This window comes from Thunnus albacares, chromosome 1 (assembly GCF_914725855.1).
Source record: "Thunnus albacares chromosome 1, fThuAlb1.1, whole genome shotgun sequence".
Lineage (NCBI taxonomy): Eukaryota > Metazoa > Chordata > Actinopteri > Scombriformes > Scombridae > Thunnus > Thunnus albacares.
Genome location: NC_058106.1, coordinates 23,625,270 through 23,645,850, shown reverse-complemented (window position 1 = coordinate 23,645,850; position 20,581 = coordinate 23,625,270). Strand labels below are relative to the sequence as shown.

Sequence of the window (20,581 nt, the reverse complement as noted above, 5' to 3'; positions counted from 1 at the left end):
CAAGTTGCTAATCAGACTGTAAACGGTCACAGGCACATAGAGGAGGAATTCCCAGATATCCGTCATCCAGATATCTGCTTGCTACACCGGAACCTTTGAAATAATGGCTGTAGCCCCTGGAGGCTATACTGAGACTGGGAATAAGTATGTGTGTTTAAGAGTGTACACAGCGTGCCCCTTCATGACCACCTCAACAATACCTGGCACACCTCTAGCAGTTTTTACTTCACTGCATCTAATCAGTTGACGAGCTTTTTAAATGAAAATAGAATTCTAGATAAATTCCAATCAGGCTTTAATTTACAGACAGCTCTCCTCAAAGTGACTAATGACCTTCTTTTAAATTCAGATGCGGGGCTCAGATTGATTTTAGTTCTTCTTGACATCGGTGTTGCCTTTGATACAATAGATCATGAGCTTCTTTTAAACTGTTTGAGGGACTGGGTTGGTATCTCAGGTCCTGCTTTTAACTGGTTATAATCTTATCTTTCTAATAGAACATTCTCAGTACTGTTTGGTAGCTCCTTATCTTCCTTTGTTCATATTACTTGTGGGGTGCCACAAGGTTCTTCTCTGGGTCTAGTCCTTTTCTTATTATATATACTCCCATTAGGTTACATAATGCCAAGACATAATGTGTCCTACCACTGTTATGCAGACCATACCCAGATATACGTATATACCCATCAACCCAAATGACCCAAATAGCCTAATCCACCTGCAAAATTATTTTTACTGAAATCAAGGAGTGGATGCATCAAAACTACCTGCAGCTTAATAAAACAGAGGTACTAGTAATTGATCCACACTGTACAACTGAACAGCTCAAGCACCAGCTGGGCTCTCTAGCTCCCTTTGCAACACATACTGCTAGAAATGTAGGTGTTATTTTTGACTCTAACTTCATCTTTGAGGAACAGGTCAAAAAAGTTGTCAAAACATGATTTTTTTTTACAATTAAAATAAATCTTGTCAGTCCTTCAGTGATTTGGAGAAAGTCACACTTGCTTTTATCTTTTCAAGACTCGACTATTGCAACTCAGAAGCAACTGTCACACCTACAACTGGTTCAGAATTCAACTGCCAGGCTTTTAATGGGTATAAAGTGAAAAGGGACCACATTACACCTGTTTTAGCCTCATTGCACTGGCTCCCTTTACATTTTAGAGTTAATTTAAAAATTTTATTACTTCCTTTTAAAGCCTAACTTGGACTAGCCCCAGAATAAATATTAGACCTCTTAACATTCTGTGAGCTTGAACATTATCTAAGATCACCTAATCAGTTACTCCCCATTGTTAGCAGGTCCAATTTTGTGACCAGAGGGGATCAGGCTTTTGCTGCCAGGGCCTCAAACTGTGGAATGCATTTCCTATATACATCAGACTGTTGACATCTGTGTCAACATTAAACAGTTGAGAACCTACTTTTTTAGGATGGCATTCTTGTAATGTATGGATGTCAAGTGTGTGTGTGTGTGTGTGTGTGTGTACATATATGTATATTTATCTTTATATGTAGATATGAGTTCATGTGTGCTCATATTTTATTAGTTTTTACTGGATTTTATTATATTGTTTTATCTGCTTTTATCACCTTGTTTCATCTCTGTAATATTCTATTCTATTTGTTCTTGATCTACCTTAGCATTGTTCTGTCTCAATAGTTACTCTCACTGTCTCTACTTTTATTTAATCTGTTCTGTTTTTATTGCCTTGTGAAGCACTTTGTAACATTTGTTTTGAAAAGTGCTATATAAATACATTATTATTATCATTACATATTCACCATCTATTTTGCTTAATAAACTCTAGTGCCCTGGAAGGTTGCTTGCAGCTATATCTATAGTTTTATTTTTCATGTCATGTTAGCATGTTGTACACTAGCAGAAAAGCCAGGGGCTGTGTCCGAAATCAAATTTACGATACAGTGCACTCCATTTATCCTACACCATTTAATTTGAGTGTCTGAATGCTGACTGTAAATATATCTACTATATAGTGCCCTCAAAAATTCCACAAGGGCATGAAAAAAGTAGTGTCCATGGCATGTACATAACTTTTAATGATTAGTGAGTGTCCAAAATCTCGATTTACTGCTCACTACTGAGTAAACTTTTTAGTGTTTATTATATAGGGAGTAGTGAATGGGTGAATAATGGAGTGATTTCTGACACAGCCATATATTATTATTAGGGTTGGGTTCTGAAAACTGGTTTCATAGCACGTTGATAAAATATCCCTATTACAATCATTGGTTGAAATGACAATCGTTGCTTGTGGCAGAATATATCAGCTGCAGCTAATTAATGTTAATAGAGTTGTAAAGTAGGATTAGCTATTTCCCATTCATTTTTATCATAGATAATGTTACGTGACTCACAGTTTGAGCACTTCTACAGTTTGGACTGGCCTTAGAAAATAACTGGTTCTTTAGTAAAAAGTCGATACGTTTCAGGGTAGAAGTTAACTATGACTCCCAAGGTGCATTTCAGCAAGAAACAGCCAATCACCAAGGTTTGAATTCTGTCACATGTGCTGCTAACAGTGGGTGGAAGCTAAAGATCAGGGTGTTGAGAAAACTGATTTTACAATCTACAGAGTGAATCAGTTCACTTCTTATTTCTGGGTCTTTTTTAGTGAATTCAGCAACTATAGCTACTGTTTACAACGGACAAATCATGTCTCAGCAATGAAGTTCAAATAACTGAAATTCATAATATAAACTAGAGCCCGACTGATATATCAGTCAGCCGATATTATCAGCTGCCATTGGCCTATCAGATATATTGGCGTATACATTATATGTTTACTTTTTAAAGTTATATAGGCAGCATTTGATGTGTATTTGATACTTTTTTAAATTCAAGTTTAATATAATATCTATTTGTGTTCTTTTATTTATAGTTATTTATAATTATTAAAATCCCAGTGAAGTCTACTGTTTCAGTACACTGATATCATTTTGGACAATAAAATTTATTGTCAAACTACTATACAATACTATGCCTCCATTACATATTTTTGGCACAAGTGATTGATATTTGAGAGATCATTGCAAAAAACACATATGATAAGTTAAACTATGATAAGATATGATATGATAAGTAATAATGTTATGCTATAAAGCAGTAATTCTGAACTGAGACCTGAGGTATTTGAAGCAAGCAGCTCCTGAAAAATTTGGAGTGTGTGAGCAAGTAGGCTACACCTGTCACCTTTCAAAGTGTCAGACACATATTTTATCAGCATTTCATATCTGATGATCTTTAGGTTGTGAAGATTACGTTGAGCAGCCAAAACAAAACTCAAAACAGTATTCTTTCTGCTTTTTTATCCAACATAATGTGGTCACAGATCTTAGTAAAATCTTTGAGCTTTAGTTACAATGTAGTTACAAATGTTGAATGCTGAACCTAAATAAAGTAAAAAAGGGATTTGAAAGGATTTGGATTAAATGAGCAAATTTGACATTGGATTCTGATTTGATGAAATGCTATTTTAATGAAGAGTGTTTGGAAATATATGATGATACACCATGCAGAGATAAAAAAAAAAGGGGAGAGATGAAAATAGCATAATATCTAGATGTATCAGATTTTTATATTATACCGAGCGAAATCACAAAGTACACAACTGTGAGAGGAAAATAGACTGATGTCATTCAGACAGATCCAGTTAACGAATAAGGCTGTTTCAATGCTTCTGTCTCTCTGGGTGTCGCCTCAGAGCAATTCTTTAGTGCCACCCATGATTAATGCAGCTATGAAAGGGTTTCTCTTTCACCAAGCACTGTGGGAGAACGGTTTCTTTCGTTCTTTCTTTCTTAGCCATTTTGCTTTCCTCCCAATGTGACCTGATTTAGTCACAGAGTGTGAAACTGATTTGGACTCATTTACATGCTAATGCCATAAAGAGAGGTGAAATGATGTGTACGTATCACATCATTGATTCAGGGGGATATCACCACAGTTGGAAAAAATTATCTGCAGTTTAAAACACATAATTCAAACACTTATTATTCATTCAGGAAATAAAATGAAGGAAGGCGCTCTTCATGGTGCATCATGAAGTACCATACCACGTTGACACACAACAAAGAGAAATATGTTGTTTATGGTACACAGAGGTACTACATTTATCTGTTAATCTATCTGTGTTTAATATGTTTCTCTGGTTCTTAGAAGGATATGGTTCTGCTCGCTTATGCATTGGGCTTTATACCAAGAAATACAATCTTCAAATCGAGTTTTCAAACCAAACAAATAGAAATTGTATTGTTTTAAAGTGTCACAAATCTTAATATTACAAATGTTTATTGTTCTGTTTATTTGCTTATCAGGACGAGTGGTGAAATTTAAAGAAAAAACACATATTACCATCAAATTTGTAATTAGTCTGAAGCAAAGAGCTTTTTGAGAGGTCTGACTAAGATTTCTCTGTTATGAGGCTATCAGAGAAATAATTTAAACTAAATTATAATATGAAGCAACAGTTGGGAATGACTCATTTTTGTTTATTCATTTTTGATACATTAGTACATCCAGCTCGCAAAGATGTGCTTGCATCTTACTCGTTTCAAAGCAGCTGTCTTTTTATTGATTATTTTGCATTTATTTCTGTCTGATAATTTCAAAGGACCTGGGTTGATCATAGGCTTTGATCTGAATTCAAACTGGCATCTTCAGAAAGACGGTATGCATCTTCACTCAATGGGCAACCAGGTGTGCAACAGAAGATTTCTGAGATGACAATGTTTGAGATTTTTTTTCACCTCATTCCACTTACCAGCAGCAGTCAAAAAATAATTAGGCTAGAACCAATAAAGATCTGAGGAGTTCTGATTGTGTAACTCAATGTGTTGAAGCAAATGAGCATTTAAAACACCAGTAAAGATCATCAGGTTTGTTGGTCAGAAGAGATTTAGCACACTACTTTTGTTTTTTGAAGACCTTTGGCTAGTGACAGTTTGGCCTTGGCCTTCACACTGGTCTCAGCACAGTGACATTTTTAACACTCGGTAAAGTGTAAACGTCACATTCTGCTGGCAACAAGAACTTGTCAGCCTGCAACATCTCTCACAGACCTCTCCATGCTTCAACTAACAACTGCTTCGATATTGATTATCTGAAGGTACGGGTCACTGACATGTCAAGAATGCCAAGACTTTAAAGCAAGTGTTTGATGCATTCTGGAGACAGACTTCTCAAACCATGATGGGTTTTACAGCATGACCAGAGGAGCAGGACAAAGAGCTGTTATTAACAATGAGAGGAGAATATCATAACAATGAAGTTATTGTCAAGATAACTGATGCATGCTGTGAAAGCTAGCTTGCTGCTTTATCACTGGCACACAGGTGATTTCTTGTTCTTTTTCATAGTCTCTGAATGGAAAATGTTGAAAGTGTCTTTGCACACGATCTATAGCGATCTACAGCTGAACCCATCACAGAGCTCTCAAGGTTCTTGTACCCACAGAGAAAAAAACAACCAACAGTTCAAAGACTGGCTCACATTTTAAGAACTGTCAGGAACAATGAAACAGGAGATGTCAAAACAGTGCCCCTTTAGGGATGGGAATCGAGAACCAGTTCGAAATCGTCCAATCCATCGGAATCGTATGCCTCTGAGCTTATCAATTCCTTTTATCAACATGCCAACATGTTTTTCTGACAGTTGTGCATTGCAAAACAATAACGTCACACTCATGTATCTACGCTGCTGGAAACAAGAAGGAGTCATGGCGGAGAGGAAGTAACGGTCCAAAACGTGGTTTAATTTCATGACGAAAGATAACAACAGCGCTAGTTGTATCGTCGTTAAATGATCGTTTCAAGTAAGGGTGGAAATAGCAGCAATATGCTGAACCATCTTTCAACACAACATGGGCTTAAATTCCAGAAATGCCATGTATTCGATACTCTACACATGAGTGTACGTCCGGCAGGATTAGCAGAATTTTTCTTTGACTAAGAAAACCTAAATGAAAACGCACACCTGCGTCACATGCACGCCTTTTTTCAACAGTTGCGTTGATGCTGAAAACCTGTGTAGGCCTACTCTTGTCCACACAGAAAATTGATCAGGAATCAATAAGGGAATCGATAAAGAATCAGACCGATAAGCAGAATCAATAACGGCATTGGTAGCAATAAAATCTTATTGATTCCCATCCCTACAAAACCATGCCTCACTGATCCACAGTGTATCCACCTGTATTTCTGCATGTTTTCTTTACCTGTTAGTAAAAGGGCCATAAGAACATCATATACTGTATATCCCTGAGCAGAAAGTCAACACCTCACTTATTCAAGAATAATGCTTGTCCTCTCAAAGACCTATAAAGCCTCATCAGATCGATAATATTCAGTGGATGAGAGCTATAGGCGATAGCTCCTTCTCTAAATCAAAGAAGTCTCGTGAGAGTTTTTTTTTAAAAGCATGACAAAGGCAGAAACATACATCACACATTCAAGGAAAAACACAAACTGAATGAGACAGCGCTGTCAAAACAACTTGAGTAACACTGATGCGGCTGTCATATTAATGTGTGTGATACTTGAACAATGTCAAGGGCTGGACAACAAGGGCTGACCCAACTCCATCAGGATATCCACACTTCATTTTGAGAAAACGCACTCTGAATGTAATACAGCCAAACATTTCGTATGTCTTATTGCATTATGTGTTGGTGGCAGGCTGGAGGAACAGCCATAAGACTTCTTGAGTCCCTATACAAACAAACTCTAAAAACTCTGCCAATGCATTTCCATCACTGTAGGGTACTGGAGAAATACAATTTACTGAGCTTTGAGAATTTTAGATTATTCTCAAATTTGTGCCTAGTTTATAAAATTTTAAATGGTTTGGCCCCTCCTTCACCACGTGGCTTTGTGTACACTCGCTCAGTAAGTTCTATTAGATCCTCCAGAATATCCTCTATACGTGATTATACCGTACCATTTCGTCGCACTGCATTTGGGCAATCAGCTCTCTCTGTGAAAGCCACAACTCAGTGGAATGTCCTACCTGATGATATGAAGAGCTGCAGTTCCATCAGTATGTTCAAAACCAAATTAAAAAATCTGCTAAAAGCTACTCAGCTCTGTAACCACTGAATCTAAATTTCAGCTCACGGTCTTCTCATGAACGCAAGTAATCTTGCTTTTGATTTGACAAGCTTACATTATTAATTTCTAGTTGACATTGTGGGGGTATGTGAAGTGCTATTGTGTGAAGCTCTGTATTTTGTATTATGTGTCCTGTGTGTTTTTTGCTTTGTACTGTTTGTTATTGTGCTGTTCTAGCCTATGTTTTGATTGTGACCTGCCGAAGGGACTGCAGATGAAAATTAGCTATAAGCTAACTCTGGTACAGAGTTAGTAACATTTATGTTTAACACTGTACATGGTGCCAATAAATACATAAATAAATAAATGTTGTGGTATGAGAAATTATATCCCAGATGTATCAGATCGCTTAAGCTTTCAAAAATATGTATCAATCCAGTGTCCCATCCATATATTGTGCCATGATCACTGGGTACAGAGTTGAATACAGCATTTTCAGATCAAGCTTGTACATGAATGTCAAACTGAACATGTAAAGTGGATGCTTCTTAGGAGCAGAATCCTCATCTGATATGTGATAGTGAGTCAGTTATCTTTGTAGCTCTGACTGTTTTAATGTAATCAAGGCCACATGTGATCCACGAAACCATTCTCCCTTGTGATGAACAGTGAATTGTGATTAGTCTATAAACTCTGAGGACAGAATGTAAAAAGAAAAACAGCTGCTGGCAAACCGAAAACCAGAAGATTAAAGCCCTGCCTGTGCAAACAGAACAGCCAGCAAAGCTGTGCGATCCAAAGTACACACTCTGTAGATATATTAGGTTATTGTGTTATTTCAAATTACCTTACGAAACAGAACCAGTAGGGATAGAAAGGATCAGCATATTTTTCAGTCAGTACATTTAGAGGTGAAACACTTCTGTCAGCCTTAAATTCTTTTTTGCTATTGACCACTCAGCCAGACTCGTGACCACTCAGCTATAATTCATATATGTGTTTTCTATATTATTATGCAGCTCAGTGTTGGTTTGTGAAGATAAACAGCAGTGAGACAGGCTGTAGTGATGATGTCATCTTGAGACAAATCCTCTACGGTAAGTGAATAACAGAACAACTCACAGGACACTATGACAGCAGCCAAGGTGATTTCACTTGAATACATGGTTATTTTCTGATTCACAGTCATGATCCCTGCATTCACATAGAGCCAATTTGGATGCAATATCTGAAACAAGTATTACTGGCCCTGCAGTGCTGTTCAGGTAAGAACAACTGTAAAAATGTTGCCTGATGACATCATCATCAAGTCATGATGCTCTCATATCCACCGTATATAGACTATTGTCTGTGTTTTGCAGATAGTGCTGAAACGATTCAGTTAATTGATTAGTTGGTGGGAAGAACATAAATGGACAACAATTCTGATAATCAATTAATTGCTTTAGTTATTTGTCACGGCAAAACGTCTGGTTCCAGCTTTTCAACTGTGAGGGCTTTGCTGCATTTTCTGTTTTGTGTCATTGTTTGGACTGTTGTTCGAATTAAACAAATAAACTATTTGAAGAGTCTCCTTGGGCTCTGGGAAATATTTATTGATATTTTTCTTTCTTCAATTATTTGTGAAAATAACTAGTCCAAAATCATCCGAACAGTATAACATAAATTCTGCATTATCCGTGCATTTTCCCATTGAAAGGGCGCCTTGGAGGCCTAGGGGTTAAGATGCCGACCATGAACCCCAATATCCCAAGTCATGTCATTCCCCATTCCTCTCTCTCCTCTCATCTCTCCACTGTCCCTGTCCAATAAAATGCCTAAAAACTTACAAAGATGGACACGCTATCTTAGTTTTCAGAGTAGTTAGTTCCTCTGTTTTGAAAGGGATTTCCTCTGTAACTACACAGAAATAAATTATATCCAAATAAAATAAATCCCAGTGAATTTAACCTACAAGAAGCTCTAATGTGTAAATTATACCTAGCCCCCCTCATCTGTAATTCCTCATTACCTCACAGGTTCACAGCTCATCCTTTACAAGCTGAATCCTGAGTTGGGAGAAAATTTGTTTGCTGTAATTGCTTACACAAAACCTTTTTTTTTTTTTTTTTTTACAGCAACACAGTTGTCTGTAACAACACTGCAGTACCACTCATATTACAAACACCTCATCATAAATCATTGTTTCACTTGCCTTTTTTGTCTTTATAAGTTGAACATCAACGCCCACCCTGCAGCCCTTTGCATAGGTTTCATTATCTTGGAATCCTTTGTTTTTGCCAAAGGGCATAGCAGTCTGTTATTTTACCTTCGCCCACACGAATTATATGAGGAGAGTAGAGTACATAAATGTTTGGTATGTGAAATCCATAGCTTACAAAGCAAAGCTTTTAAGAAGATATTACACATGATATTATATAATGGATAACTGATTTCCCTGTGGCGGTGCCATTCATGGTGCTAGGGCAGAGTCATTACTCATAAAGGGATATTTCTGTGTAGCCAACCTAGTAACAAGTACATTTAGGTCAGTTGTCTAAGTAGGCTGATGATTTAATCACAAATTTCCAAACAGTTATCATTATCTTTCCTAATTTGTGCAGCAGGGCTGCTGGAGGCTGTTGTCCTATTCTGCCTCCTCCCCCAGAGTTCAATTTAGTATCCTCCGGCTGCAGCATGAATAAGATCCTAGCAGGCTGCAGGTAGTGTGTTTGTCCTTCAGTGCAGGAGCTATACAGAAAACTATCACAGGCTACGGAAAAGGTGAGACAAAGCAGGGGCGTGAAAGAGATACACACAATGGGACATTGTAGAGGAAGCGAGGACAGACCTACAGGAAAAGGTAGGAAGTGAAGGGAGACATAAGAATACATAAGACACAGAGGGACTGAGGCAGAAAAGACAACTTGGCATCCCAACTTTCAACATAGGAGCAAGTCAACATGCTGTGTGCATCCTCCAAGGTCTTATAGGTTTCTATCATGGCTCTCCGGGGGCCCCTCACTTTCTCTAATAGTCACGCATTACTCTCCTCTATCTGCCCTCATCCTCTATACCCCTGGTCATCACTCTCTTCCTCAGCTGCGCCACAGCTACTCTTTCTCACTCTGTCTGTTCTCCACTCCCCACTGTACAAACCCCTTCTTCCATGTTTACACTGTCCCACTGTTAACCTTGTTGTTTGTATGAGAGTTTTTTCAGAAATGTCTATTTTATCAGCTGTCCCCTTGTTGTCACACAGCATTAAATGTCTCTGTTTACTCACTACTAACACTACATACTGTATGTTCAGATTAGTAGATCAATCATAAAGGCTAAGATATGAGTGATTGTACCAATTTAATGACAGAATTTTCATAAAGAGGCTGCAATGTGTCTTAAATTTCAGCCCATTAACTAAATGTTTACTTTTGAATTCATTTTAGTTGAATATATCAATCAAATGAGTATATATTACTAAGGGACCTGCAACACATGTTGAATCATTTAACATATAGCCAAATATTGAATGGAAGCCATAAAGATTTACATCATAGCAAAAGCTATGAGGTTTACAGCACTGTTATTAACTTGATGCAGCTTTACATGTACTGAATATTCCACTGTGTACTGGCGTCGTCTCCAGGGACAACATTGCTGTTGTGAGAGAAACCAAAAGAAGCAGGCTTGCACTTTAAACACCAGACAGCCTGCAGGGATATCATACAAGTGGATGATGGCCATTCTGCATGACTGGATGAGGACATCATATGATGCAAAACAGACCCTGTGTGCCTGTCCCCCGCTCCCCCTGAACAATGAACAGCCAGACACAGCGCCCGTCAGCAATTGCCCTCCCCTGTGGCCGGGACTGGCACGGAGTGGTACACAGCAGGCACTAAAGGATACACAAATTGTCCTCTAAAATACACCTTCCTCACCATCCCTTAAAGTCACTGCACAAGGAATCAAACAACTTGGAAAAACCAGCATTTTCAGAAGCTATTCTGATGGACTTGTTTGCAGAAGTATAGTCTACCTCACACAGTTTTTAACTTCAACCTTTCTTGGCAACATGAATCAGAGCTTATGTGTCATTCAAAGGTTAGACATGTAAGGGGTAATGTAACAGGATGTACATTAAAGAAAACGAGTTGATATCAGGGTTGAATGAGCCATTTCCACAAAGAGGAACTCTGGTTTCCTGCACATGCCTGGGGTGCCGTTTAATAAAACGATGCAGGGAAAGGAATTGGACCATTAAGGACATCTAAAAATTAATGACCTTCCTCATCTTGTGAAACACTAAAGGCCTATGGCAAAATAACTACAATCGATAATTTTAGGCGGCTGCGCATAGATGAATCACCGAGAATTGTAGCAGTAGGTGTGAGCAGACTTACAGCTGCAATCTTTTCTGAGTTGCAGCAGGAATAAATACCACACACATTGTAAGCCAGAGTTGTTAAAGCGACAAACGTTTTACGGTTGAAGCTCACCGCCCCATTGTTAACACTGATGCTGAGGACAAATCCCCAGGCTGAGCAGATCAGCATCCACCGCTCCTCCTCCGGATGCCTTAGAGGAGGAATACTATAGCCTCGCTGGACGGAGCAGGGGCAAATCGATGTTTACTTACGATTAGCTGCCTTATTATGACATTTTCATAAAAGTATATCCTACCTGGAGAATTTCATGTGCTGATCAATTCACCTCCTTTCGGTAGATGTGGGAGATGGTGCTGTCTGGTCGGCGCATCGCTCAGTGTGTCTCACCCACAGAAAGCGTACTGAGGCACAGTCTGACAGCGGCGCCCCGGAACGAGTATAACATAAAACCAGCACACTGCAGTTGTCTGGTCGGTACACCGCCTGAACGAGATCCAGCTAACTACCCCACCCGAGCAGCGCGAGATCGACGCTACTGCTGGCATCAGATATCCAAATTATTCACCCAAACACTGCATATGTTGTTTTGAGTGCAGGGGTTCCCAACATTTTTGGCCTGTGACCCCTTAAAATAAAATAAGTCTTCCTGGGACCCCTCGTCACATGTCACATGTTGATTATTGTCTCTATTCATCTATTTTTGTAGACAATTAGTAGGCCTATCGATTAAATTTCCCCACAGTTTAAGGTTACATCTTCAAATGTTTGTTTTGTTTGACTGACAGTTTCTCATCATGTTCTACAAAGAAAAGCAATTAATCATAACATTTGTTTTACATTTTTGCTTAAAAAATAACGAAAACAGTTATTAAATTATTAAAATAGTTGCTGATTAATCTTCTGTCAATCGACTAATTGACTAGAACTTGCAGCTCTAGAAAGATTTATTATTGTTTTTGTTTTTTGAATAACTTTTAGAGGCTTGAAGAGGTCATTTGCAGAAATCCACAAGAAAATAAAGCAAAAAAAAAAAAAATTGTGTCCAAAATTTTTTTTTTTTTTTTTTTTTTTTCCATCTCGTGACCCCTTTGATTAATCCAGCAACCCCTTGTGGGGGTCCCGACACCCAAGTTGGGAACGAGCCCCCAAGAACAGCACTGGGCTGTGAAGCCAATTTGACATAGCAGTCAAACTGTGTAATTACATTACATGATGCTATTAGGCCAAAAAAGACCTTTTCCCGTAGACTTACATTGTGAAAGATACATTTGTAAATCAGCAGATAATTTTTTTCAGCGTCACAACCCCTGTTAAATGACTCGTCTCACTATCAGAATTTGATTTGTTTGGTCCAATCACATTTCAAAAGTCTAGAAGAGCCGCACGGTTGAATTATTCTAATCCCATTCAAGTTAGCCGGAGGACTAAAGCGGAAGTAGCCGGCTTGGCCGACAAAAATCACTAGTGCGCTTGTTCTATCTGTATATATATAATTTTCTATTATTTTGTATACAGTATATATAGCCTATATAATGACAACCAGGAATCTGAATGTTTCAGATTTATACAAGTTTTGTAAAAAGGGTTTGTTCATAAATACAGAAAAACATATATTCTCACCTTAGTGTTATCCAAGCTGCTTGTTTTGAGATATCTAGCTTGCATTTCTTTGATCACCCCAATAGAGGTGAATGGAATTTCATTTGTGATGCTCAAAGCACTGAAATATTGCATTTTAAATATTCAACAGCAATAATGTCTTACTAGAAAAAAAAAACGCATTTGTAGAGATTACTTCTTTTGTAGAAAGTAGTTCCGAAATTAACTGTTGACTCTGATATTTGTGGATTATTCAGATTAACAGTAACCCTATTAAACTCATTCTGGAGGTTGTTTTTAATTGTTATCATTGTTTCTATTGCAAACTGTAACCACAGTGGATCAGCCCTGGAATTTATTGTGTTATCCATGCTGAGGTGAAACATTTTCATTCATTAGCATAAAAATTAAACTAAAACTTTAAATTAATAGTGATAATGAGCCTCATAACAAAGAGCATTCCCTCTAATGTGCTCCAGCCTCAGTTGTCTTTTGGAGGCCAGCGCTGCCACTGAGTGGCCATGTCTTAACAGTACACCTGAATGAAGCACCAACAACACAACCACAGATGGACAGGGTAGAAATCTGTCACATTAAATCCAGTAATGCCACAGAGAACCAGACGTAATCCCTTTATGAAGCAACATTATTTTACCAACAGGGAACTGGGTGGGTGTGACCACTGTATAGGAGGCTGCCAGGCCATAAAAGCTGGCCCATGTGATCACTCTTTCTCTCCTTTCATCCTACTGACATCTACCTTGCATCACCTTCTTTTACACTTTTTATTTTTGAAGTTTGGACTAATTATTGCTATTTTTGGGTGATCTCTCAATGAATTGCCTCTGCAAAAAAAATCAATGTAATGTATTAAATGTAGGGAATTTTGTTCTGGTTTCTTGTCTTGATGTTTGGGCTTTAGCTGTGTAATCAATAAGTCCAACACTAGAAATGTCTTTCATTAGTTTATTAAAAGTCAATAGTTTTTGATAGGGAAAATCTTGTACTTGTTGAATAATTGTTGAAGAGACTTCACAGGCACCAGTGTATGCTTACTTGAATATATGGAGTTTATTGAAAACAAATATCTGAGCTCAGAGAAGCCTTTGGCACAGTGTACACATGGATATAGTCATACCAAAAACTTAGCACAAGCAGGAAAACAATCACTTCTTATAGAGTTGCTCAGGTCACGGCATCAGGGAGGGGAGGAACAACGACACTTGGTGTCAGAAAATAACGCAGGCAGCTGTTGTTACCCATCCAAAGTTACAACCTTATCTCCCAACCTGGTGCCGTGAACCTACAACATCTCTTTTATGAGACCTTAGAGGCCATAGTCAGGTCCTGCAAGCCAGAGTGAGGCCCTGTAGATAAAAAGACTTAGCCCATAAATTGAACATTGAACATCTATCCTTCACAAATGTGCATTTTTTCTCCCAGTTTTCATCCTCAATATTTCTTAGGCAGTCCTGCTGGCCTGTAAACGTTGGGATCTCCTCCATTCCGCCCATGACGGCTTGCCCTCTGATCAGCCTCAGAGTCCTCAGCTCCATGACCCATTCGTTCCTGTGCCCATTCTCTGGCATCACTGAAAGGGGAAAATAGAAAATTAATATCCACACAAGCAGATGACAAAACAAGCACTTTCTAAAAGCTAGTTACAAAGTGTTGTACAAAAGGTCCAGGATTGGAAAGATTGGAAGGACGTAATATAAAATTAATAAATAAATGCAAGGCTGTGGCATTCTGAAGTAGCGAGGTCTGTACAGGTTATATTGGCATAGACAGGCATACAGATAATTGTGATATTTCTAATCGTAAATTAGCATTATTCTGAGGTGTTTTCTGATAAAAGCATGAATTGTAGTTTTGAAGTTCTTTGCAGTTAAAAAAAGATCATCTTATATGTTATGAAGCTACAGGAAGCAGTACTGCACCACTGATTTCACACAAAACATATCGTTTGAAGATAGTTAATTACAATTTGAGGAAATTAGGCTATGGGAAAAATCTGGACCTATAATGATGACTTCAAATTTATCTGCATTTCACTGAGCAGTGTCAATTTTAAACCTCATCAAGTTAATCCTGCTAATTGCTTAATCAGGTGATATTATTATGATTATATGAGAAATCGATCTGGTTGTCATCTGCATAGAAATGAAAGCACCTGTAATATATACATGGAAATAATGAAGGGCTGAAAAATGATCCTTCCAATACTCCACAATAACTCCACTTTGATCCTATTGGAGGTTTCTTCACAAGAATTTCTGGAAATGTTTTAATTTGCAGGTCCTTTAATTTTTTACTAATTTCCTAGAAATTTTCTGAGTAATTAGGTAATTTGTAGGACCTGTAAAATAAAGTGTTATAGATTTCTTGTGAACAAACAAACTAATATGCAAAAGCCAATCACTAACCGAAGACTGTTTTCTACTCTTTGTCCCTCACCTTATAACCCTAGCAGCCCATCTGCCTCCAGCTCCTCTTTGGGCAGCATCATAGTTCCCTCTAGCATGAAAGTACTTGTCAGAGTTTTTCCAGTTGGCCTCCTTCATGTCACTGTATGCTCGCCGCATGTCACGAGCTCCTAGCCAGAGGAAAGGACAGGGTTTAATGAAATGTATGAGGTAATTCATAAAAAAGACATGCATTCTGGATCTATGACATACAGTAAAATTATATACATTGTTCATGAGGAGACTCTGAAAAGGCCATGTTTCTAACCTTGGGCAGCTTCGACAGGAAACTTGTACCACTGGGCGTAGGATTCCACTATTAGAATCAGAACTATTCCTGCTATCAGCAACTTCATGGTTTTAGATGTCTAATAGGGAAATAAAAACAATTACATACAGTACATCATAAAGATAACACAATATTATATACAATAATTTATATTATTCAAGTCCTGTTACTGAATTAAAATCCAAACTTACCTGAAGTTCCTGCAGAGATGATAATGAGTCTTAATAGATCTTACAAAATCTTTCAGTGAGGACCCTACTGATCTGACTCTTCTTATATTCTGTTCTGAAATGGGCTAGACTGTAGGACTTCCACATGATGGAAATTCCACTGCATTTGAGAGCTGACTGAGTACCCGAAATGCCAACCAAATAAACTCAGGATATTCCTTGGTTGTGCAACTGCAGTAATTAAAGACAGCTGGGACTCCTCAGATGCCCAACATGCCTTTTAGTAGACATATCCATGATATTCAGGCACAACTTTTGGGGGTTAAACACTGCATATTACTATATTTAGCAAGTTTGTTGACACAGCCAATAGTACAAATATGTCAGGATATAGATCCAAGATATGTCAGTCCTTTTGTACTTTGATGGCCAGAGCTGTGAAAAAAAAAAAAAAACTTTATTCTTTCTGCACTCTCCTTAAATGTTAATAAATTTAATTCCATTGTATTTACTGCAACAGTGAACATATACAACAACATTACACAGGTTAAAATTAGTTACAAGTTTCTTGGGTGGTTGAATGGTGTGTGGATCAAAGTAGTGAATCCTACAGCTGTCCTTTAGTCTTCTAAAATCCCTTTGTTTCTTCTTAAGAATATCTCATTTCTTGTTGTTGTTATTTATAGAAGAAAGGAAAAATACAAAAGTAATAAAGCAGAGGGAAAAACAAAAAATAAAGCAAAAAAAACAAAAAGTCAAAACAAAGCAAAAAAGCAAAAGGACAAAAAACATATAAATGCACAGGCCCTTGAGCTGCCTTTGACACTAACCTGGCATCTTTTCATACAAGCCAAACTCTGAAAACACCCCAAAAAGTCCTTTGACAAGACATGCTGCAGTGTTGAGGACATTTCTAGGTTCCCCAAAGATTCATATGAAGCAACAATGCTGAACAATAATTACTATCTTTTTGACTGAAGTCGCAACATTGCTTCTAAACCCAAACAAAGATGGCAACTGGAAGTGACTCATTTCCCAACTTATTATCTATGGCACAAGAAAAATATGAATTCTTAATATATGAGTTTGGACACACCTTCTCATCCACTTGAATGAGAAAGTGTATCCAGATCCAGTACCAGTCACACGTTTTAGGCACTAAAAGTAAAGTGAAGAAGCTTTCAATAATAATGCCAAGAATATTTTTTATTTATCAATTAACTTCATTCAAAGTTCAGTAAACAGAAGAAACCTAAATGAAATCACTATTTGGTGTGACCACGCCTTGCCTTTAAACAGCTCCACTTCTCCTCACTACACTTGCACACAGTTTTTCAAGGTACTTGCAGGTAGGTTGTTCCAAGCATCTTGGAGAAATTGCTACAGTTCTTGTGTGGATTTAGGCGTCTCAGTTGCTTCTTTTTCTTCATGTGATCCCAGACTGACTCAATGATGTTGAGATCAGGAATCTGTGGTACCATATCATCTGTTGCAGGACTACTTTTTCTTCTTGTTGCTGAAGATAGTTCCTTAAGACTCTGGCTGTATGTTTGGGGTCATTGTCATGCACCAGAATAAATTTGAGACTGATCAGACACATCCCTAATGATACTGCATGAGGGATGAGAATCTAAACATCCAAATTGCCTAACACTTTTGCACAGTACTGTATATATATGTAATTCCCTATTATTTTGTATACAATATATATAGCGTATATAATGAGAACCAAAAATAAAACTTAGAACATCTCCTAAAAGAGGTCCATCATGTAAAAGTTCAAAGGTGTGACTTTTTTGTTCTTGCCTTCAGAGCAATCTGAACATTTCTTTATCAGATTTATACACGTTTATAAAAAGGGTCTGTTCACAAAAAATAAAGAAAAACATATATTCTCACCGTAGTGTTATCCAAACAGCATGTTGTGATATATCCAGCTTGCATTTCTGTGATCACCCCAATAGAGGTGAATGGAATTTTATCTGTGATGCTCAAAGCACTGAAATATTACATTTTAAATATTCAACAGCAATAATGTCTTACCAGAAAAAAGGTTTTCTTCAAAAGTCGAAAGTAGTTCCAAAATAAACTGTTGACTCTGAAATGTATGAGATAATTCATAAAGATTAGATCCTACTACATTGTAGGATTTTTACATGATGGAAAGTCCACTGCATTTGAGAACTGACTGGGTACCCAAAATGTCAGGCAAACAAACTCAGGATATTCCTTGGTTGTGCAACTGCAGTGATCAAAAACAGCTGGGACTTCTCAGATGCCCAATATGCCTTTCAGTAGACATATCCATAATATTCAGGCACAACTTTTGGGGGTTAAACACTGCATACAATATATTTAGCAAGTTTGTTGACACAGCCAATAGTACAGATATTCATTCATTCAGATCGTAAAGATCATCCATCAAGCACAGGTCAAGAGATCTGTGACCATATCACTCCTGATGGGTAGGAATACACAAAGGTATGGATATCTCACTGACTCTCGAGTAGAGATTTAGGACATTGGTCTAATTGGTTTCATTAGATATTAGATCTTCACAACATCTTGTCCAGTCCAAATACTGCACTCTCTTCAGTATCCAATCATATATTAAATCCTGTTTCAAATCTTTAAAAAAATAATGATGAGGGTAAATGTTTATGATATGTGATCTACCTGGATTATAATATTAACATATAATACATAATTTGTTAGCTATTTCCAGAAGGGGAGGAAGAACGAAAGCAATTCTGATAATGTTTCATGATTGTGCAACTAAATGTACATGATTGAGATGAGACTGCTTGCCACTGGTTGTAAATGATAAAATTCCCATTTTCAAAAACTGAACTCTGCATTATGATTTAACAAAGTTGCTCTGTGGAAACACAAAAAGGTTCAAATTCCTCAAAAGCCTTAACTGAGCTTTTACCAGATTTTACCTTTTGTCTAATAGGATGTCAGTCATTTTGTTCTTTGATGGCCAGAGCTGTGAAAAAAAACAAAAAACTTTCTTCTTTCTGTACTTTCCTTAAACGTTAATAAATCTAATTCCATGATATTTACTGCCAAACAGTGAACATATACAACAACATTACACAGGTTAAAGTTAGTTACAAGTTTCTTGGGTGGTTGAATGGTGTGTGGATCAAAGTAGAGAATCCTACAGCTGTTCTTTAGTCTTCTAAAAATCCCTTTGTTTCTTCTTAAGAATATCTAATTTCTTCTTGTTGTTGTTGTTTATAGAAGAAAGGAAAAAATACAAAAGGAAAAAAACAAAAAAGTAATAAAACAAATGAAAAAGCAAAAAACAAAAAGGCAAAACGAACCAAAAAAGGAAAAGGACAAAAAACATACAAATACACAGGCCCTTGAGCTGCCTTTGACACTAACCTGGCATCTTTTCATACAAGTCAAACTTTGAGAAAACCCCCAAAATGTCCTTTGACAAGACATGCTGCAGTGTTGAGGACATTTCTAGGTTCCCCAAAGATTCATATGAAGCGACAATGCTGAACAATAATTACTATTTTTTGCCTAAAGAGGCAACTAATTATTATCTATGGCACAAGAAAAATATGAATTCTTAATATATATGTTTGGACACACCTTCCCATCCACTTGAATGAGAAAGTGTATCCACATCCAGTACCAGTCACACGTTTTAGGCACTAAAAGTAAAGTGAAGTGGGATTTGACCACTGTGTAGGAGGCTGCCAGGCCATAAAAGCTGGCTGTTGTGGTTGTCCTTTCTTTCCCTTCATTCTACTGACATCTATCTTGCATCACCTTCTTTTACACTTTTTTGCCTTTTAGGTTTGCTAAAGTTATTATTGCCAGTTGTCACTGAATTATTTTGTTGTGTCATTACTGTCCAGTATCAAATCATGGTGTCACTGGCACATTATATTTGTTCATTAATCCATTCACTATTGCTTTTGTCTGGGAGTTACAATAATTGTAAGGATTGATTTTGGATGCATTATATTGGATTTAATGTACTGGAATTAAAGTGATATTGGATAAATTACTGCTATTATTAGGGGATCTCTCAATGAATTGCCTCTGCAAAAAAATCAACGTTATGTATTGGAGGGAATTTTGTCCTGGTTTTTTGTCTTGAGATTTGGGCTGGACCACAAACACTTTCTGATGTGGGAAAATGAAAGTCTGAACTTTGGCTGTGTAATCAATAAGTCCAACACTAGAAATGGCTTTCATTAGTTTATTATAAGTTGATGGTTTTCATCGTCAGTATTTTTCAGGCAGTCCTGCTGGCCTGTAAATATTGGGATCTCCTCCCCCCCGCCCATGGTGGTTTGCCCTCTGATCAGCCTCAGCGTCCTCATTACCATGACCCATTCGTTCCTGCGCCCATTCTCTGGCATCACTGAAAGTGGAAAATAGAAAATTAATATCCACACAAGCAGATGACAAAACAAGCACTTTCTAAAAGCTAGTTACAAAGTGTTGTACAAAAGGTCCAGGATCGGAAAGATTGGAAGGACGTAATATAAAATTAATAAATAAATGCAAGGCTGTGGCATTCTGAAGTAGCGAGGTCTGTACAGGTTATATTGGCATAGACAGGCATACAGATAATTGTGATATTTCTAATCG

General features: G+C 37.5%; 2 protein-coding genes across 3 annotated transcripts in view; both read right to left on the bottom strand.

Annotated features, from left to right (window-relative positions):
- Positions 1–12,257, bottom strand: part of apba2b (amyloid beta (A4) precursor protein-binding, family A, member 2b) — a 71,323-nt gene extending 59,066 nt beyond the window's left edge. The window contains exon 1 of the mRNA XM_044350743.1: positions 11,734–12,257. The gene's annotated coding sequence lies outside the window, so the exon portion shown is untranslated. The remainder of the gene's footprint in view (positions 1–11,733) is intronic.
- A 2,012-nt stretch (positions 12,258–14,269) lies between these two features.
- On the bottom strand, positions 14,270–16,160 carry LOC122981810 (amyloid protein A-like). 2 transcript variants are annotated; one of them, XR_006403310.1, is made up of 5 exons: positions 15,983–16,160; positions 15,771–15,870; positions 15,495–15,633; positions 14,364–14,628; positions 14,270–14,326 (listed from the first exon to the last, which is right to left on the bottom strand). XR_006403310.1 is itself a non-coding variant. In XM_044350600.1 (4 exons), the coding sequence occupies exons 2-4, from the start codon at positions 15,856–15,858 to the stop codon at positions 14,490–14,492; spliced, it is 366 nt and encodes a 121-aa protein (XP_044206535.1). In that variant the 5' UTR covers positions 15,859–15,870; positions 15,983–16,160; the 3' UTR covers positions 14,337–14,489. The 2 variants fall into 2 exon arrangements, 1 of the variants encoding a protein (XP_044206535.1); XM_044350600.1 differs by lacking the exon at positions 14,270–14,326 and having other exon boundaries at positions 14,337–14,628.
- Positions 16,161–20,581: the final 4,421 nt, after the last annotated feature.